General features: G+C 32.3%; 1 protein-coding gene across 6 annotated transcripts in view; it reads left to right on the forward strand.

The window, feature by feature from the left end:
- The window catches only part of LOC123707966 (homeobox protein abdominal-A homolog), a 133616-nt gene that overhangs the window by 99118 nt on the left and 10993 nt on the right, over positions 1-23505 (forward strand). The window contains exons 1-2 of one of the 6 annotated variants that reach the window (XM_045658331.1): positions 3566-4692; positions 9198-9245. The exons of 1 other annotated variant lie outside the window; for it this stretch is intronic. In XM_045658331.1, coding sequence (XP_045514287.1) covers positions 4095-4692; positions 9198-9245 — 646 coding nt within the window. In that variant the 5' untranslated portion in view covers positions 3566-4094. Of the gene's footprint in view, positions 1-3565; positions 4693-9197; positions 9258-23505 lie in introns of those variants that run through there. 4 more of the 6 variants (XM_045658333.1, XM_045658332.1, XM_045658330.1 and 1 more) reach the window with 4 other exon arrangements.

Raw genomic sequence — 23505 nt, forward strand, 5'->3', positions numbered from 1 at the left:
GCATCAAACAAAAACATAGGGATCGTTTAAGTCCGGGTTGCAGCATAAAAACCTGAGTTTTTTTGCATAGTTAGTGTTGATGTAAGGATCGTGAAACAAAACACGACTTCGAGTCTGGTCGACAAGAACATGGAAGTAGTTGTAATAATAAATATTACCATCGCCTACCACATTTGTAAAGAACATGACACGAGTGTGTGTAATTCAAGTTTATAATGGTTAAATTTTCAATTACCAGTGTTAATTATTACAATGTTATCTCTGTATTAGGAATTATTAAACACATCCTTCACACGATGATGTACATTACATACATTAATTTTCACTTATCACTGTCAATGCAGAATACAAAATACCATCCGTATCACCGTCGTTCCATAACTGAGCGCTTTTAATGCGGTTGCCGGGCACCACCAGTATGTGGAAACAGCTTCCCACTGAGTATTTCGAATCAATTCGATCTAGGAACCTTCAGGAAAAGAACGCACCAATTCTTGAAAAGGCTGGTAACACACTTGCGCACTGGCAATCTGAGTGTCCATGGGTGGCGGTATCACTTAACATCCGGTAAGCCCCCTGTGCTTTTGCCTCCTACTAAATAAAAAAAAATAAAAAAAATGAATACTCTATTAAGAAGCGACAATTTTTGAGCAATTTCGGTCGTTCCAATTATCGTAAAAACTCGCGTTCAATCAATTATCCATTTATAAAACAATTGTCATCAACGTCACTTATATCACTTTGATGAGCTCTAAAGTGACAAAACATGTATATAAAGGATTTAAAAGCGGTTCTATAAACTGCTCGTTAAATCTCAAAAGCGATAGTAAATTTTCTCAAGAGTTGAACTTTTACGATGCCACACCCACCTGAGACTTTGTGGCTGTATGATCCATACATCGATCCCCTATAAAATGTGCGATGTGCAAGCATTCCTTTTGGTCGATATATGGACGTATGGGTAATTAAATTTATCGTTGGAGTTGATTTAAGATGGATTTGCCGTTGGGTACTAGCCGCTTGGTAAAATAACAGCTCTTTTAAAACTGTGCAATTATTTCATTATAACTCAAAAGAACTTAAGTTTACATTTACTACCAGTTTGCAAATCAAGGGAGTAGAGTGGGCAAGAAGAACTGGCAAGAAACTCTCCGCCACTCTTTTTGATCCACCAAGTATTGAGTCATACAAATTGTTTGAACTGTAGCAAATTAATCATCATCAGGATCATTTAAATATTCGTCAAATCTATAACAAGCTTTATTGATTAATTTAAGTTTAGGTTTAACTAGAGTTTTGTATTTATTCAGTGATAATTCTTTAATTTCGATACGTTCATCTTCTAGAAGCTGGTTGGTTGGACACATAGATTATTTCTGTTTCGAGTATTATGCTGGTGAAATTTGTTTTAAATATCCCGTAAGTCTTATCATTGATCCACATTTCTACTATGTGTAGTTAAATTGGTCTTGAGGTAATAATTTCAAGTCAATAATTTGGTAATACTAACAAAAATGTACTTATAAGCATAGATTATGTCAGTACATTTAATTTTTAATTACCAATGTACATAATTGTATCTGAGCAGCAATTTATTTTACAGGAGAATACCTGTTTAAAAGAAGGTTAATTGTATGTAAAGGTTACGATATGTTGTAAATTTTTAATATTATTTTTTGTTATTGCAATTATCAAAAATTCTTCTTAAGAATTATGCTTTTTTAACAATAGAACTAGTAACTAAAATAATAATACCAGACTATATCTTCAAAGTTGTAAAAAGTAAATTCAAGATTAATTTATTTTTCATTTCTTCCGAAAAACATCATTTCGAAACAAATGAGGTACCTAATCAAGCATTCAAGTGCTGACAAATTTTATTGCTATTCTGCTCATATCAATATTTCAGCGCTTCCTAATTGGCAATGGTATATGAAAAATCTAACTAAATTATTGAGGTAACTTAAAACAAAATTTTTAAAGGAATGCTTAAAGTATGAAAAACTTGTATGTGTGTGAAAAACTTTGATAAGGGAAGAATTATGTTTGTTTGTCAAGTTTAATTAACTATTTAAATAATATATAATAAATATACTTATTTTTCTTTTTCATATTTTCTCTCATACATCCGGTCTTATTGATAATAATTTCTAACAAGACTACCTCGTTCAAATTGGTCAGTGAAATCAATTATATACCAATAAAAAAATGCTCCTATCATAAAATAAATAACCTAAATTGTCCATATCGGAGTCGTATACGATTATGGGCTAAACATCACAATAACAACATAAACTCAATACTTATGCAATGTTCTACTGCCTCACCGTGTACCAGCGACCTGATAAAGCTGAAAAGGCAACTTAAGCCTATAAAAACCATGCACTAAACACATTTTAACAATCAAAAGTGTGCTAAATAAATAAAATTCCCACGCAATAAACAGTTTTATTTAAATAGTCGTAAAGTTTGTTATTGCGCACGTGGCTGCTGTTGTTACGACCGGTGAGCATGAATGAAACGTGTGAAAGAGAAAGCACTTGCTTGAGAGAGACAGAGAGTGCCAGTTCGACCACGTGGCCGGCGTAACACCTCTGAGATCCATTCTTATTAGGATTTTATTGTTTAATTTTATTGATATGGCTCTAAGATATTTATTCGTTGCAAACAATAAAATTTAAATAAATTATTCTTAACGAAAGCTAAAGTGAAGACAAATATAAAATTGGACAAAAATAGACATTATTGGATTTTTATTTGCATTATAATATCGTTGATGTTTCAAGAAATTATAACGTTAAAGATACGTTTGTTGAAATGGTTACACACTGACGTATTAATTGATATAGCAATCTGTAAAAATAAAAAAAATAAAAATTCAACTACTTAATACGTTACGTTTATTACCTATAAATTATGTTTACTGATTGCTGACTGATGCTTATAACCGTTAACTAGATTCAATTGGTAATTATTTATTTTATTTTTTAAGGATTCTTGTTGTACTGAATAAGAATCCTTTAAGAAGAGAAAAACTCACATAATCCTTTATTTGAAATGCTACTAAAGTATGGTTTCATTATTTGACATAGGTATTATTATATTTGGCTACTTATATTTAAAATTGGAAATTAGATCAAAAGTATATAGTAGTTAAGAATTCGTTTATCAGGACACTACTTTATAACCTAAGTATAATTTCTAAATAAAACCATATTTGATTAAAAAGATAAAAGTATAAAATTTTACACAGGTACCACTTAATCACATGGATTCTGTATAATTTTTTTAGTATTGAAACTTCTAATATAAAAAGTGAAACCATTATTTTAAAAGTGATTTTGTTTTAATTTTGGATATTTTATCCAAACCTAAAGGTGGGTGTTAATTTTCAATAATTGGTATTTATATAAAAACTCATAAAAGCTTTGGCATTTCTAAGAATACGTTATTACTTATAAACTTGTATTTTTCATTATATTATCTAAGGATATAACTTGTTGTATGTTTTATCCTTAACGTATATAATTTGAAAAACATATAATGGATAAGTTCTAAACCTAGAAAAATCTTACCAGATAGATCACTTCTCTATGTTTACGAAAATAGTGTTACGTTATTGCATAAGCCCGTTCAGTTTGACAGCTTAAAGTGCCGGAATGGTTTGTGATTGGCGGTGAATGTTCTGCAACGGATTACTATTGGCGTAGAAGAGCAATGCGCGGGGAAGTGCGGGGCTCGGCGCCATTACGAACAATGGCCGGCGGAATGGTCGTTAGCGAATAGCTTTTATCTCTTTCTAATATAAGCCGCGCAGGTAGGAATTAATGAGACGGAGAGGGTTTCGGCGCGTTCCCCTGCAAGGTCACTCCGTCTCGCTCTCTCGCACGTGTCACGTTTCGCTGTCTCGTACATGCCGCGCGGCAGCGGTAACGCTCGCCACGACGGGGAATTCAGAGTCGTAGAGCCTCATACGCGGGTCATAAACGATCCGCGGCCATAGTAGAGGTGCACGCGCGAGGATCGATCCGAATCGCCGGCGATAAACGCATCTCCCGCGAGGCGATCGTCGCGCGCTGCGTCGCCGCCGAGCGATGAGTTCCAAGTTCATCATCGATAGCATGCTCCCCAAATACCACCAGCAGTTCCATCATCAGAACTTATTCGCGGGTGCCGGGACATCGCCTATAGAGGCGTCGCTTTCGTCGTCCTTATCGTCGTCGCTCTCGACGTCGTTATCTTCATCGTTATCTGGCGGTCTGGGAGCAGCAGCTTTAGGAGCGGGCTCTCCGGGTGCCGGAAGCCCGCAACGGTCTTCGTCTTCATCATCGGCATCGCCGGGAGCGCCGGCAAGGATGTATCCGTACGTGTCGCACCACCAGCAGTTCGGAGGATCAGTGCCGTTTCCCACGGGGACTGGACTGTCAGCAGATGACAAGAGTTGTCGGTACCCTACGGCAGTGGGTGGCGATCCGATGGTGAATTATGCACTGGGTCAGCACAACGGCGGAGCGGCTGTGTCAGCGGCATCTGCTAGTATGGCTGCGGCGGCTCAGTTCTACCATCAAGCAGCAGCATCAGCGGCGTCCGCAGCGTCAGCAGCTTCAGTAGACGCGATGGGTGCAGCCTGCTCCCAACCTTCAGCGCAGCCTCTGCCTGACATACCACGCTACCCCTGGATGTCCATTACTGGTAACTGTTTATGAATGCTGCATGTTTGTTGCTAGACAGTTGTAGCACGCATTTTATCTGCAAACATTTATTTTACATTATTTTGCCGTCGTATTTTAGCTTGATAATTGATTTAGAAAGGTAGCTCTACTTAAGTAATTAATATAACGATATAAGTATACAATATTCATCTCAATTTTTAAAGGTTAATATACGTTTTATAACTAATAATTATCCAAATTGGTTTATAAAAATAATCGTTTTGTTACCTGTACGCATAACATAATGTCCAATTAACAATAACGCTGCAATTATATTCACTTATCAATTATAAACAAAACATTAAATATCTTAAATGATTCAAATACGTATTTTCACGATTTATGTTTGTCATAACTATCTTATTTGATTTTACTAGGTTGGTACTAAGTATAGGTGAAATTGTTTTGTTTTATTGATACCGTAAATCGTTATTGAGGTAATTAAATTATATAAACAACTCTTAAGTTATCAATTATAATTAATAATGAATACCTAAATTTAATAGTAAGTCAATTCAAATTTAAAATTTGCGTCGGCCGTCGCTTCTTAGTATTTGAAAAGATTTTTTTTTAATCATTATATATTTTGTTTTATTACATTAAATATAGGATATTAATTAGGTTTTGGCTTTTTAAGTATCAATTAGGTATATAGGTCGTCTATAGTAAAAAATAATCATATTCCATAAATTTATGTAGGGGTACTAATTTAGATATTTACCTTAAGAGTTATAGAATTAAGAGTTATTTTGAAAAATCAAACAAAAAATAAGTCCCTGAAATATATTTTTTGTAGATATGTTGCTGTTAAGGCTCTTAAGTACATTACAAAGCCTTAAAAACTCATTAAATTTATCATGAGATAATTATGTAGATAACATATTTGTTCCACTTCAAATTTAAATAAAATTTTATAAACAAAATACAGTACTGAAAGCTAAACATTCTTAAGCGCTTAACTTTTTACTTCCTAAAGTAAGTGTTCCAAAGTCATTTTAAACAAAAACTTATTTATTCATACAACATATGGGTCTAAATTCAAAGTTTAAACTCGAATAGTATTCTGTCTCACTTTGTTACAGCGTAAACCTAATTTGACAGTAAAAGACGGAAAATTACTGAATATTTTTTTATTATTACTATGGGGCTGTGATTCTTTGAGAAATCCACTAATGTTGTATTGGATCGTATCGTTACAATTCCAAATTTAAATAAATTTTATTTCATACGAAATAAAGCAACGAAATCTTGTTTTGAGAAAAATGTAAACAAAACTAACCTAGGATATCTAGTTTATGATCTTGTGAGGTCCAATTTGTACTCAAAAAATGTACATCTATTAAAGTTTTACGGCTTGTACGCATTGAATACAATACGTTTAATTTTTATTCGCGCTTTATTGCGATACTCCGTTAACATCTAGGCTTTATTTGGACGCTTTATGACCTACCAATTTGGTTGAGCAATCATTTAAATACATATTAGATACGTAATATGAATTAGCTTTGATTTAAATATATTTTTTTATTGTGAGTACTAAATCTACTTTGTATCTATATGTTAGGTGGTTAGCTAAGAAAGCTTTGAAACATCTTCAACATTAAATACTAATTATAAATTGCATTTTGCAATAGTTTAGAGTCTTTAATGGTAATGCTTTAATGAAATTATCGTACGTAAAATATAATTCAATCAATTTATTTATTAATGGTCTTCTTTAATCTTGGATGGAACTTAGAATACTTTTCATGAGAAAATATTCAGAAAAAAACAATCAATCCTCTTAATTATCCACTAATTAATGTCACTTTGAAAATATAGCGATGTGGCCTATACATAGCGAACATTAAAAAGATTTATCTCATGTAGGGCGTTTACCCATGATTTTGAATGAAATTAACATTTAAATAACTTATTTTTTTTCTTATTTGTACTGTTTCGAGTAGGTTTTACATTAATTCTCTTGATTTGGGTTGAATTTGGCTTGTAGAAATATACATTACCGATTGTCGTTGCTATATAAATAATATCACAAATTTACATAGTATTTTAATACAAAGATTAGCATGTATGTTTTGTGATAATGGAACAAACTTCACCGAATTTCTAAATTATTACAAAGATCTTTTTTACCGACGGTTTGTTTAGTTAAGTTTAAGACATCGTTCGTAACTTCTACGCGCCGTAGTTTTGGTATAGTAAGCATTTAACCTATATACATTACATGTCTATGTAAAGATCTACTACTAAAATCAATCAAAAATAGCATATAATATATACATAACGTTTCATATTGCAACGATCATAATAATTTTTAACAGCAAATTAAATTTACTGTGAAATCTTTTCACATCTAAAACCGTAATACCGTAAACAATAAATTATGAATGTAAAGAAAATATAATCAAACGAATGCCACACCAATGTCCTAGTCATAGATCACTAAAATTAAACCAAATGGTCTATAACAGACTTGTTTTTATTTCGAAACGACCTCTTCATGTGATTTGTAGTCGATGTTGGCTTATTAAATTATTACTATGACGGTCATATCAAAGGCAAAATATCAAATCTACCGCAAACATATTGTAGGCATATCATATGTATTTTGAAAAATGTGTAACGACTTTTTTCACACCTTATTATTTCTGAACGTAGAAATTTCCGTCAACAGCTCTTTTGTAAATTGGTATTTTGTAATTCATGACATAGGTATAGTCATAATAATAAGAAAAAAATTATGAAATATATCCCCAACTATTTCATTATTTCAAAGTCTATTTATCTAATTGAATCATAAAAATAATAAAATGAACAACGTAATTCCTTATTAACAGATTATTTAAAGTATAACAATTTATAAAAAAATAAACTGATAAAATTTGATAAATAAATAGTTTATCTTATATTCTCAACTATTCCCTTTCCCGCCGTATATTACCGGTCTGTGATTTGCGCCTGGTGTGCATGGCGCATGCGTCAAATAAACATGGCCGACCGTTCTGACCAATGAAATGGCTCCGATGCGCTACCCATGTGACATTTCTAATTCTTTTTTCTATTGATTGATAATCCCTCTTAAAAGGATGAAGCTGGGATATTTTTACATTATCAGTGAAATATTTTGTTGAAAATGAGTTATTGACGTGAGAAATCTTTGAGGCACAACTAGTTTTTATCAGTTTATCGTGATTTGTGAGTTTCTACTTGAAATTTTTATTCGAGATTTTTGTATTATCAATGTTTTATGTCAGCACTTCGTTAGCGATTGTGTAATCAATGACATTAGCGTTTCCGATTGGCACTTCGATTAATTTTAGTGTCTTACAAAACCGCAATAGGTACTTAAATGAAGATTAAAAAATGCAATTAAAGTTACCCTGTAAAACTGTTTTATGACTCATTTATGGAGAAATAATGCACAATAAAACTATTTCATTAATCTTTAAGACAAGGCGTTAAGGGAAACAAAAAATACAATGTTTCAGCATTATTTATAAATAACAATTATGATAATACCTCAATTCTGGACCATATATTGTTAGATAATTGTAATTTTATTATTTCGGTATTTACATAATAAGTAAATAAGTTTTATTTTATTAATTTAATTGTAGACAAATCACGTTTAGTTGTCATAGCGGTCCATAAAGTTAAACATATAACGATTTCATGAATAAATACAATTATTTATTAGTCACACTAAATTTACTTTTGGAAAACGAAACGACTGACAGTTTCGCTTGACTCTGATTGGACTACATTCACTTGTTTACAATCAAGCGACGCAGTCTGATTCGTCACTACACTAAGTGTTAAGATAAATGCAGAAATGTGTTTGTGACCTTTAGTCATGGCCCAAAGACTTCTCTGCGTCTAGTTCACTGATTTTTAAGAACATATTAGTGTATCTTCTCAGCATTTCCCTTTGGGATTCGAACGTTAAAATAAATGTGTAACATAGCTACATATTAAGTATCAGATTACTGTGTTGATATGAATCACATCTTTTTGAACTTTAAACATTTTCTGGTAGAACGCAACACGCAAACTGTATGTACACAGCGTAACAGTTAAATGGGGTGTAAAAAAACTAGAATCTATAACGTATACAAGAATTTTAAAAATATAGAAAATTTATAATAGCGTGCGTTATCGTAATTGTTAATTTTCATTTAATTTGTGATATCTCGTTCTAAATACGCTCGTTGTTTACGGCAAAAAATGGCAATAATTTTCTACTGTTTACTTATTAAATGCATACTCAATAGGACGTGATAATGAGCTTTATTTTCTGTATAATACTGTTTGTAAGTGTTTTTTGTGTATGCAGGTGTGTAGTATAGATATTGTAGCAACATTATTTTTTATACAATTTGGTTTTATACAATTGCTGAAATTTAGCCTATTTGATTGACACGTGTTGGACAATTGTTATGCATGCAACTTTGCGAAACAAAGAACTTACTTTACGATTGATAATAGATTTTCCATTTCCAGATTGGATGAGCCCCTTCGACCGCGTGGTCTGCGGTGAGTTTAATGGTATTTATCGTTTCATATTTATTTTCTTTTAATTTTAAGTACTAAAGTCTCTATATACGAGTATAATTGTAATTGATATAAAACTCTTTAAATATTATATATATCTTAAGGTACGATGTTTTGCCGAATTCCGTGTCTACGTAAAATATTGAACGGAAGATCATGATTATATCGTGTATAGAGGCTAACGCAGAATTTCCGTAAAATTAATTTGCAATTATTGATTTGACATGCTTTGTCGAATTATAATAACTACTGTTTTTATTGTAATAACAACTTTGAATACTTTGGTTTTGATTCGTGGTATATATACGTATATTATTTTTAAAAAATGAGATTCTATTTAAGGTTTGATATGGGAAGTACCGGCGCTGTACTTTGTGTTTGATTCTACAAAAGATATTTTTTTAACTTGCAAAAAATTCTTTCTTCCTTGTGAAAGGGTTTAAAAATTGCAATGAACACAAACTTTCACCATAGACAAAAGACGCGATTGTGCAATTGTCACTGCGACAAATACATTAAGGTAGCGAATTTAACAATGACTCTATTCGGGCAGTAGGAAACTTTTTGAAACCAAAGTCCATAGTATAGGGGACAGTTATTTTTATTAGAAGCGATTACCTCTAGACAACCTTGGCATTAAAATAACAGGTTATATATCACGCTATCAGAGAAGGGATTGAAAATAAAGCAAAATCAATTTAAAAGATTAATTAATAATCCTTATGTTTAAATTATTTTTACCTTAATAAATTCCGCATTTTTTACAACATCTACTAGGTAGTAGGTAGTAACTTAACGCTAACTTTCAACAAAGCCGTAAAAAATGGACAAAAGATTCACGGCAATGGGGTTGCGCAAATTCTCTTTTTTTGTATAAAAATAACCCTATGCTTTGTGCTCCCAGTGTTTACAAATAAAGTTAGTCAAAGGGTTTTAAATCACGGCGTCGAAAGCTTTTAAAACAAGCTTAGGACACAGCCTATTGTTTTGTTGGCACGCTCGCAAATTGCTTTATTACACGCCGGCCGTTCTGCGAAAATCGATATCACCAAAATTGCAGACAAAACAACAATTGTTATCATATAGTGGTCGGACTCAAGTGCAAGGGCATAAACGCATTCGTAACGCATTCAGTGTCAGTATGAGTGTTCTACGTTCAGTTTCATAATAAAACTGTCTCGCACAGAACATTTATTTGTTGTTGCGAGACATCGCTTTGCTGTTGCTCAATTCCTTTACATTACAATATTCAAACAGAATGGATTACGGTACAAGTTTATAAAACTCGTTTTATAGCGCTATAACAATTAAGAGCTAATCACTGTCAATCGTAACTCGACTGATATAACCCGCTAGAGCTGTGAAAAAAGTGTGTCTGCGAACAATAACATCTGAGAATTGACCATAAACTGACGACCTTGCGGTCATAAAAATTTAACGAGGCAAGCCTGTGGCGTACTATAGTATAAACACTGCCAGATTTGTGAACGTGATCGTCATAGATACAGCTGCGACGACATGTGGCCAACCGCCAGCAACTTGGGCTCTGCGCTGGCGCGGGCTTGCACTGTCGCATTTTTATCGTAAAAATTTTAAAGGCTTATAAAAGAATCGTGGCGTGTGATTTATTAGTTTTTATTGTAGACCAATATATTAACTGAATGGTCTGTTCTTCCGTTTTATTTTCGGATAAATGAGCGTTAATGTCGAGTTTACTATTATTTACTTAGCTTTCACATTTAGTTCACGTTTTCGCATTTTCTGCGGGTAAGTGGGGCGCTGTGATAAAAGTGCGATACGGCGGCCATGAAACATAGTTTAATTCAGTACAGAGGTCTTTGTACTGACAACATTTAAAATGTCAATGTCGTGTGTGTTACGTGCTACGCGCCACACTCGCGGTTTTCATTAGATCTTCATATCATGCTTGGCCTTGACTACTTACTCGAATTACGCAACGAACTATTTTTAGCTATGGTAAAAATGCAGCAGGGTTGTCGACCTCAATACATACAACACGCGTTACATCTTTATTCGCGTAGCCTCGGAATGCTTTAGTTGACAGTCTATGAGCATTGCCAATTTAATTAGAACAGCGATTATATTTTAATATAATCTATATATTCAGTATATAATTATATAACCAGCTACAACACACTTAATATAAGTATTGATGAATCATTTTGTTTTACAATAGTTTAGTTTGATAAGTAGGTACCTTAATAATTTGTAAAACTTATAAAATAAATGTTTTAGAATAGATTCCAGAATACCTTTATTTATGAAAAGTAAAAAGTACCTAAACTAATTACTTTACTTTAAGACTTATACTTAAATCCCATATCCATATACTTTTTTAATTACAGAATCTACTTAAGGTCTACGTGACTGTCATTGGAGTGAAAAGACCTGACTGTATATGAAAACGTTACCTAAATTATATCAAATATTATTTATATTTTTTGGTAATATATCCATATGTAGGCATATATATGCTGTTAATACATACATAAATATAAATGCATAATATTAAGAGTTGAGCTCAGAACAAGTATGTAAAAACATATTAGATTTAGACCTACGGGAACCATAGTTCTTGGTTCGAAGAGTGCACGGTCTCTGTAGCCCTTGCTACTTTATCGCTTTCGGTAATATTTTTCTGGGTATATATTCATATGGGTATGAATATTAGCTAATACAGTGTTAAATAATTAGTTCGCAGCAGTATTTCGTAATACATCGTTTGTTGAAAAGAACCCATTCCATTATAATTGGATAATAAACATAAAACGGGACTGTTTGATCATTTATTTATGAATTGGTTCGTATCCACGTTCCTCCGAAACTATTTAAAACACTTTGAGTGTATCCATTTATAACGGAATCTATGAAGTTTGTTTATACCTATGAAAGCTTACGTGATCTCTTCAGCCTTTACAAGTTTTAAATTCCTGAGAACAATATTTAGATTAATTAACAGTTACTGCTAATTCGATAGAACGTCAAATCTATTATTGCTAGATCTTGACGTTATAATATCTTAAACGTTTTTTACAATGGGTACATGAGATTGCCATGAGACCATTTAAAAACAAACGTTGGTAATAAATATTCACCACAATTCTTGAATACATATGTAGACCCAAAACTTTTATGATTTAATTGGTTTTTAATGTGATTTGCATTACCAACTTTATATATGTAATATGTAAAGAAACGCTGGAAAAAGTACTATAAATATATTAATAAAAGTATATGAACAAGTAAACAATCTCAAAATGCAACTCTCAACTCAGCAATAGTAAATATAATTCAAATAATGTTAGCAATAGCTGTTTAAAATGAATAAGTAGTTTGGTATACAATCAGCAAAATAAAATACAATAATTTATATTTATGGATATTTTCCGTTTTCTTTATATATTTTAATAATTAAATCAATGAAGTCTTTTATTTGGCAACATATTTTTAAATCAAAGATTATACCTAAAACAAAGACTCAATCACTCATATGTATTTTGCTGAAAATGTAACATGTAGAGATGTGTTTAGGTGGCTTAGATTCCTTGAAAAACGGATTTTTGGATTAATGCAAAATAAGAGAAAAATACAAAGTAAAAATTACTGTACGAAACTGTGCTGTGTTTGCTGATTGTACCTATATGAAATGCAGCACTGTTGACATCTTTGCAATTTTAATTCGTATCCTATTGTCATTAGAAATTTTATTACCTAAAGGGCGCTTGAAAATACCTATTTTTACTCCAAGCACGCAGTATATTTTAAATAATAATGTTATACCCATATCACATATTACTCAATCAGGTCGCGCTTTATAATAAACAGTTTCCTCAATTTGTGGTCATGTAGTGCATGTGCACATGACGTCTGATTTTTATTAATTTGAAGTATTTTTATAAAATTACTGGATTTACTTGGGTTGCACGTTGTTAATTAAGTTAAAGCTTGAAGGGCGCTTTAAATTGATAACAAAATTCAGTAATTTTGTCCATAATATGTCAGCATCATTCATTTTGTATGTTGCGTAAGAAATTACATACGGAATTTTGAGCCAATTGAACGTCAACTTGCATATAAAATAAAAAGTCACTGTAATTTATATCTTGATATATCTTATATAAAATTTATAATTATTATGTACGAAGGTATAGTTAAACAAACTGGCTTAGTAATGAAAAAGGTGTCTTAATACAAACGAGTATGTAGTAAATACGAACTTTTATAAAACTAGTAAATTCTTTAAAAAAACATTAGTTACCATATAGTAGGTACACGTGATCTATTATTTGAAGATATTTACATAAAACAACAGTCTTAATTCCTGGAAAGATGTACATTATGAAAACAGAATTTATCAAATAACCTACGGTTATTACGTGACTTGATTATAATAATACATTACAAATGGACAATTCAAACGCCTAAGATATACGTACAAGTTTGTATGCGCATTAACTATGAAACAGGTTATCAATATAAATATTCATACTTTAAATACATGCAACAATGTTTTTAAGGATTTTCCATTAGCTTTAGAAAGTAAAAAAGTTCAAGATATACTGGCATTGTTTTACAGTACATCGAACTTAAAGAGCTTAACTCGCTTTCATGCCAAATACTTTATGTTAATACTGATACTGTGATGTCTGCCAGTTTGAATTTATTTTATTCGTCTGCTTTCGATATCGTTATACTAATGTAGTGTTTCAGACAATTTAATATATTATAGTTTTTTTACTTGTACCAATAACTAGTTGCTTAGCCGAAGTAAATATAGACGCCGTACGATAAGAGAATTTTAGCAAGCTCTCAAGCTGTCGATAGTTCTCAAAGGGCTTAAATGAAACAAATACAATTTATATCTCCATTTGTATTGTTTATATTGAGCTTGTAAGGCGAGTAATGTGGCTTGTGAAAACATTCGCGTCAAGATTAAAGGTAGACCTGCTATGAATGTCCAACTAATATTGATCTTTGAAAGCTTACGATCCCCGTCAAATTGGTTGGGTGTTACATACATTGACGGATCAATACATATTGGTCGTTTGAGTTTGTTTACAGCGCGTTCAGCGTTTCCTACCAGTTTGCATAACTCGAGGGTAGGTAGTCTCAATAAAAACAAATTGGCTTTTGCCTGACCGCTGCTGAGCTTTACACACGTACAAGGAAACTTTGCGACATTCTCAAAGGTGATTTACTGGCATTTCACGTTTCGAACTATAAAATAAATAGAATTATATTTTATAGTCACGTTCACAATTTAATGTCATATTTATATTATTTGACTAAACGTTATACAACGTTACATAAGTTTTAATTACTATTAATGTTAAACCAATGTGTATGTGTGTGAATAAAAACCATTATACATAGAGATAAGAAGGATTCTCATCGGCTCCTTTATTAAGCAAAAAAACTAAGTAAATAAGCCCAAAGGCGCCAATCAAGCACAAAACAATAAAACAACGCGGTCTGTAGTGATAAATAAGGAGATAAAGGCATGGAATTACATTACAAGCTGGCTCTATGCGTCTCTTGCGCATTAATCTCTGAGATACAATCGCGCGGTAAATCTGATACAATCTTGATATAGTGGAGGTTTTCACCTTCGTTCGCGGGACACTACTCAGTTTTTTATCGGGTTTTTGATCAATTTTTACATAATTTTTACTTCACATTCGTTATCATAGCGTTAAAATTATCGTGAGCACTAATCAAAGAAAGGCAGTAATCGTTAATTGCACACAACCATTTACTTTTAAATTAAATTAATATTTTATTTATTTCCGTATAGTTTGACACACACACAGGTAATTTTATATAAAAATAAATAATTGTGAAAATTTTAATAATATGTGTGTGCTTTAGTCCAATTAAGGCACGTTAACGTAATTTCAATCCACTATAAACGTAATAAAATTCATTATTTATTGACTTAATTGTAAAAAAAATTGATGCGTTATCCGTAGCCTTACAAATTCGCATTTAACCTCTCAATAATTAATGTAAGTTACGTCTTTATCAAAAAGAGTCCGTTCTCATTCCGGTCCTGTCTCTGACATGAATTATAATGTTAATCTAGACTCTGCTCGTATCGCGTAGATTTTATGGAATTAACCGTAAGGAATTATAATTGAGAATTCTTAATTGGCTTCTGAAATAACCACCCATGGAGAATATAATGTTTCATTGATTTATATAAGCCATGATGTAAATAATTTGTTTATTATTATTTAAATACAAATACTTTGAAAAGTCTTGTGTTTAGTTTGAGTTGGCAAAATAAGCTTTTAAATGTATAATCGATTCCGTTGAAAGCAAGAATGTCCCACGAACGCTTACCGACAAACGAATAATTGAATAATTAAAACTACAGAGTATATGCTTAACATTTTTATTCTGACAACTAAATAAGATCTTAAGCTTCTCATTACTATAGACAGACATAAAATGCCACTTGTTATTTTCGCTATTGCTAACGCAATTTTATTACCAGAAACTCAAAAGTGCATTCAACCCTACAGTAGGTGTCTAAAATTGTAATTCGACAATAAAATACATGCGATTGATATAATTTTGTATAGCCCTTAGTAGGGTCGGAGATAGGGAGACGCAGGGTGCGTCTGACATTGAAGTAGTGGCAATAACATAGGTATAATGTTAAGGGGCCGCTGCGGAGGGCGTAACTTTCGTACGGGATCGGAATATTTTGGTACGCGCTATCTTTTAATAACGGATTACAATGCGGGATCGTAAATTGAAAATGAATATTTATTTACAAACACATTATTGTACTTTCAGATAAGTTATATAATTATTAATTTATTACTTTCATTGTACGTTTAAATTGACGATTAAATGTCCTCATTCAATGGGCTATTTTGGTATTTAACGCGATCTTAAACCATCTGCAGCCCACGTAAGAAGTTTTTATTTACGTATTGCGCTTGTCCCCTTGACTCACATCGCTTTGGTTAATAAATTTTAAGCTGTAAGTATTTGAAATACATTGAAGGTTCGGATTGCCGGTGAAATTATTGTTACATTGTGAAAGACACAGAAGATTCCGTTACTATAAGAAAATATCAGTTACACCTGATACAAGGTATATTACGAATGTAATTTATGAAATTCTAATAAAATTATTAACGTATAGATTTTACCAGTTAATTGAAGATTTCGATGAGTTTTGGTAATTTATATGTTTAAGTGGTTCGCAAGAAAAGTCATAAAAGCAATAAATTCACCCCTAAAAATCGAACACCCTCGAAGCTACAGAAAAATGACCAGAATAAATTGGTATTGTAGTGTTGGTAGCCGATAAAACATTCAGTTTATGGGGTGTCATATTTACATTTGGGACATCGACATGGGAATACTGAGGTGTTTACCTATTAGATAATACAATATGCTTACCCTTTGTTTCCGTGAGGAACATATTCGTTATTTAATGGGAATTAAAAATCGCCTTCATAACTTACAATTCGACTGAAATGTATATAAATATGTAACATAAATTAAATAAAAATGTATCGAAATACAATCGGTGATGAGACTTAAGTATCTGCTATTTATTATTTTAATGGGAACCTATGAACTAAATGTATTGTACAAACCTAACAAGCTACGATTTGATGGAAAATGTACCACTCTTTGAGAAAACACGTATTCCTTTACTGAAGTACGATACCAGAAATACCACAGCCTTGCCTGAAAGCTAATCTTTAAATATCATTATTCCGATATCTGATTATAATATATAATATATCAAATAAATTGTAGTTATATATTACTGTTGTTGGAAACATTAGTAATTAAGAATTATTACATAGCCAATTTAATATGCAATTTGATTTATAATACCGTTCGGAAGTTATGTATCAACATTTTTTTCTTTTATATTTAATTCAAACAAGCTAAATCAAAATGTACATAACAATAGGAAGTGATTGAAATGTGCGTTATATCAATGCCGAGTTACCTGACACAAGAAAAATTCTTTTGTTAATACAGTTGATATATAGTCCTGTCAAAAGTGGAAACTTAAACAAATCTATTTCATAATTATACTAGCTAAACGATCCTTTGGGTTTTTTCTTTAGTAACACGATAACACAAAAGCTATTATATAAAATAGAAATATTCTCAATGTACGTTTTATATAACAATTAATATATAAGGACAGGAAGAAGCTAATCCAATTATAGGAGCACTTCAATTACACGAAGCCTGTTTATGTGTGAGGGTGCTAATCGATAGCCGATAAATACGGATCTGCCTTATTGCGTTTGAATTTATTCACCCTAGGTGTACAACAAAGCCTAAGCTTTAGATTTATATACATTAATGTGATGTATTAAACTTATATGACTTACATAGATTGGTTGAAAGATAAATTGTCGAACAGCATTTGTTTTCTGGTTTGTAAAGGCGTAAATTGACTAACTTTGTTAAAAAAAAAATAACAAGATTTATTTTATTTTTTGTTCCGCTGTCACGTAACAACTTTCTATTTCTTAATATGTAAATGCTAAAAGTTACTGAAAACAATTTAAGCAAAGTAGTATATTATAGAAATTTAAGGTTACAAATACAGTTATTTCATTTAAATAAAACATCAAAAAAGTATTAATTTAAATATCTAATGAAATATTTAAACAAAATAATGTGCTTTTTTATTACTAACGAAACGCTAATTGCAAAGCAAAAAATTTCATTTTATCTTTCTTCACTTAATTCAGAGCTATAGAAGAATCAACACACTATAAACGTACAGGAAAAATTAATGTCAACTGTCTGAAACTCAGCGTGTAGCATACATCTTATATTAAGACTATCTAAAGGCCGCTTTCATAACTCACCAAACAAACTGGTTTATTTAAATAAATATAGCGATTCGGTACAGAAGGCATCTTTTATGTTAAAAAATATGACAAATACTTATGATTTATGACTTATTTTAACTATGCATCTGAATTTAAATGGATATTTAATGAATAAAATAGAAATAAAACACGAAACTTTCAAATGTGTAGTTGTAGCTACAGTAGACATTTTTTATTATATAAAACTTAAAGAGGCTTTACATAATACGTTACACACAGATGCATGTACTTTTCAAATGATGGATTCTTTATAACACTACTACTATTCAAATTATCTAAGTAACTAGAATTACCTCTTATTCTTAGCCACAATGACATAAGATTGATCAAAACAAATTGCGTTAAACAGAACACCCTTTAAATGGCAACTCAGGATTAGTCGAGGCAATTTTTCGTGTAACGAGAATAACGATTCTACCAAATAAAATGTTTAGGGTCATTCCGGCCGAAAACGAGCGAAAGCAGCTCTCCGAAATGCCGATAGCCCTATTCCACCCCACGCCCCTTAGGGAACTAAATGGCTACGCGGCTATCATAAATTTTTAGCCACAAATTTGCAATCCCATCCCGGTGAGGGAGGCCCAGCATTAATATAACGGTAACCTTCGTTTGTACGGTATGCGTATATTTAACAGACTTTTTTTATGTAATAGGAGGCAAACGGGCAAGAGGCTCACCTGATGTTAGGCGATACCGCCGCCCATGGACACTCACATTGCTAGAAGGCTCGCAAGTGCGTTACCGACCTTTCAAGAATTGGTACACTCTTTTCTTGAAGGACCCTAAGTCGAATTGGTTCGGAAATACTTCAGTGGGCAGCTGGTTCCACATAGTGGTGGTGCGTGAAAAACTGCATTAGAAAACGCTCAGTTGTGAAACGACGGACGTCGAGGTGATACGGATGGTATTTAGTATTCTGCCTTGACGTCCAATAATGAAACTCAGCTGCGCGTATTAGACTGAACTGTGTTCAGAAGAGTTGTTCACGTTTCTATTTTTATTCCTTGGGCAAAGTATCAATGTACTGTTCAAACACTATATACTTACACTAGAAGCACTTTTTATACTTATGTAAATTTCCACATTAAACACATATTTTTTTAAAAAAGCTTTTCATAGATAGTCAAATAGGTGATCTGCCTTCTGTGCCAAACACACGCCTTTGAATTTTGGGTTTAAAGCCAGGCGGTTTCCTCATGATGTTTTCCTTCATCGTTCGAGTGAATTTTAAATGCGCACATAGAAAGAAAGTCAATTGGTGCACATCTGGGGATCTACCTTAGGGCTAAGAATCGCACGATGAAGCCACTAGACCAACACGGCTCGCTGAAAATAATTAGAAAAAACAAATTTGCATTACAAATTTACATAATGATATAACTCTAGCACAGAACGATTGAGAGGGTCTTATTCCCGTGGGTGGATTAATTTTTAATTACAATCGCTCTGTCGCAAATGGCAACCGCTAAATCGCAGTCTGAATGCGTAAAAGCCTTAATCGCTGCCTTCAATGGGGGCATTATGCGCATTCTTGAGTTATAAGAGCTCTATAATTGCATTGATATTCGTTATGAAAATACCAATCTACTAAGAGATGGTGCGTTACTATGTGATTAACACCTTTTTGGTATTTAATCCATATTGGAAATTACAAATACAGTTTTTAGTTGGCAAAAACATTGTCAGAAACGCCTATAGGCCATTGAAATCATGTTCTAAATTTAAAATTGCACTTTTATCTATTTGTTATAATTACTAGCTGTCTTTAAAAGTATCTAATTCTATGCTTATCTATTAGCTTAATAGTTAGGGTCTATAAAGTGAAATAGGAATTCTCAGTTAAAATATAATGCGTTGTATAGTAGTTTACAAGCGCGTTAGGGACGTTACGCCGTCGTTCGTCGCTTAAGGGCACATAACCTTAGAATATAGCCTTCGTAATTAAACGCTCTAACGGACGATTATGTATGAATACGACATTCGAGAGGTGCCTTCAAATCTACAGGTGTATGAATATTTTATAGTAACATTGGCAGTTTTAATAATAAGGTAAACCTTTAATGAAAATGTTTCAAATATATTTGATTTGCTGCGATACAACTGACAAGGTTTAAAAACACATTTTTTTTTATTTTCTGATGTAGGTTGTGGGTCTGCACCGATTGATAATTTATGAAATGACCATTTTATAATAAAGTATACGTGGAATTATATTTTTATCTGTCACCAAATCTTGATTACTTGAAAGTATTTAATGTCACACATGCCAAATAACCATTTCAATTAATCAAATTGAACAACAGAAATCGGTAAAATTAGTTGAACTTTTATTGCAAAAATAAACGCATATAAAATTAACATTCCTTTAAATTAGTGTATTTTACATAACAGCTGCCATATCGACCTATTCAACAATTATTATCTTAATTGATTTTTGCGATTGAATAAAGGCAGTAATTTTTAATTACATCTGACCAATAATCGAATTGTTCATTCCCATCGAATCCGTTTGTGCCCGCATTAAGCTTCAATTAAGGGAATTTATGTGTCTGATCCGATACCATATATTATGCAGTTGAATTAATAAACGTACAATAGGGTTAGTAATGAGCACGGTCGGTGGTGACCGCCTGTATGGAAGCAAATTAAATTTGCATGTTAGCAACCCTAACACCCCCTTGGAATGCCTTGTCCAGTTGCCATTTTGCATCGCAATTACTATGGGGTGCATAACGTTACATAGATATTTACTGTACATAGATCAATTTGTTAGCTCTATATACTAAAATCAAACAGTGTTCTACTTATAAGACACTTGTTAAGAAAAGCTTTATTTTTTATATTTACGTTATTTATACTTGGAAAAGTGCCTCGCTGAAACTTCAAGCATTAATGTTAGAATAAGCTATTAGGAATTTTCACAGAAATTTTTACGCTAACTTTAGCTGTATTTTTGAGAATATTAAAGAGGTGGAGATAAATATAGTTTATTATAACAACAAGGCGTTCTCCCTTTTGTTTTTAAAACCTTGGAGATTGGGGCGCGAGGAATATTCAAATTTGTGAGCTTGTAGGGGAGTCTAATTCGTTTAAAATTACGTTACGATATTGCATTTTGAGTTGAAATATAGTAAGAGGGAGAAAATATTAGTTCATCCCTCGAAATTATGTAAAGGTATGAGCCAATTAAGCCAATGTGATACAAAGCCTCTTTAAGCGTGAAATAAGTTGTTCTATTATTAGCTGGAATTATAATACTTTAAACGAAATGATAAATTTCTTTGTTCAATTAACTTTAATGGTACAATATATACATGTTAAATTTTCTTCTGTAATGTTGGTGTAACTTGTGCGATGTTCTTAAGACAACGTCTATTTACAACTATGATTTAGCACCAAGTGTTTAGTTTCCGAGTATACTAAAATAAATAGTAAGTTTATATTATGTAAGAATTTACAAAAAGTTTATCACCTGTAGAAAGTTACCTAATCGGTGAATTTGTTTGTAACGTGAATCCATTTCAGAATAAATTTTTAATTTACAGAGCAGGTGTAGATGTGATCATAATTAATATTTTTTTGCTGGCGAATACAAGTTACATCGAACGCATCAATATATTTTTTTGTTCCAAGTAACTACTAGAATATTTGATTAAAATATGTTTGAAGTATAAAAAAACATGTGTAGTACATACAATTTCACAGGACCCGCGATAGCGTCTCTGAGATTAAAAAATATAATAAATGTATACACTTCTATATGTATGCACGTTGTAGCAGAATACTCGTTAATAAAGATATAATAATAAATAAGGGAAACCTTGCGAGAATCTTTTAAGGGATGGAAAATTGTGTGAGTCCCTCAGGAGGCACGATGCGACAGCTGTGGAGCCTAATGCCTTTTCTATTTATCTCCGATCGGGGAGTATGAAATTACGTATATTATGTATTGCCAATTTTATATCATTCCCTATACTGTAACAGATGCGAGGATTCACTTGATGAAAACATTAAAGTACCTATAATAATTCTATCACCTACAGTAATTCATGAAGACTAGCCATAGTTACCAATATATAAAATCATTTTCATTTCGTTCTACGTCATAATACAACATAAGCGTAAGGATTTCTAGTTCATTCAAGTTCATAACTAGGATTGATATGCCTACTTGTTCAATAGAAGTTCTTGGCTTAATTCAGCGCCATCGCTATTATGTAGAGAAACTTCAATTCCAGATTTTTCAGTTATTTTAATTATTTTTTTAGTTGCTCAAATTTATTTATTTTGGTTGTAACAAGATAATAGTGGTGGGAAAATTGTAACTTTGGGCGTAGCACATAAAAATATACACAGTGTTGCAAGCATGACAAGCGGTAACATTGCCAAATTAATGTATGTTTTAAGAGTTACAAGTTTCACATCCGTTGAAATATCCGGAGCACTCAATGATTTATTAGCAATAAAACTATTGATAGAACACAAAACGTATTAATTCGATTTCTAGTATTGCGTAAGCGATGACAATCTCTGTTTTATGAAGGAGGCCTCGTAAACGTCTATTAATATGAATGGGCTCCAATTACTTTTACGATTCGCGTTTTGTTGGTAGAGGATCTACAAAAACTTTACGATCTGCGCCCCCCGGCCTCTGACTTACCAGGGTGTGAAGTATCTATTGGATCGATGGACAATCAGCCTCAACGGCAGATGGCACACGATCTGGCTATAAGCTCCTATTGCTGTTGTAGTGCCGATAGTAAAATCTACTAGAGTTTTAAAATATCATGCATGTCTAGCATTCTATAAAAGAATTCAATTTCTGATATTAGTCCCCACTATCAACATGGACAATATGATGTTTCCGATAAATATATAGGTATAGTAGGTAGGTACCTAAATTACATCAAAGAGTATCCTTAAGTTTATCGTTTTTTTGCGTCGGTATATTTGAAACGCTGACCGCGATATCAAAGCTTTTTAATACCTCGAACAAGATATGATTCATGGAAGAACACGTCATTTATTCATTTACACAAAACTTACATTTCCGTAAGCAAAAAAGCTCTTTAATTCGTGAAAGAAGATTTATCGTAATACGAAATCTGAACGAATTACGCAAGCTTAATATAAGCTGTTGAATGAGTACAATTTCGAAATTCAAACAATAGAAAAGTACAATCTTCATTCAGCCAAAATGATCGGTAAAGGCCAATAAGAGCCAACTTCCTGTGTGTCGGTACGTCTAACGCCACACGAACGTACTCCAGTTTTATCGCTCGTATCAGTCATAAAATGCTAATGAACGAGCACTTCGGACCAAACATCCGAGCTCA

Source organism: Pieris brassicae, chromosome 4, assembly GCF_905147105.1.
Source record: "Pieris brassicae chromosome 4, ilPieBrab1.1, whole genome shotgun sequence".
In the NCBI taxonomy this organism is placed as follows: domain Eukaryota; kingdom Metazoa; phylum Arthropoda; class Insecta; order Lepidoptera; family Pieridae; genus Pieris; species Pieris brassicae.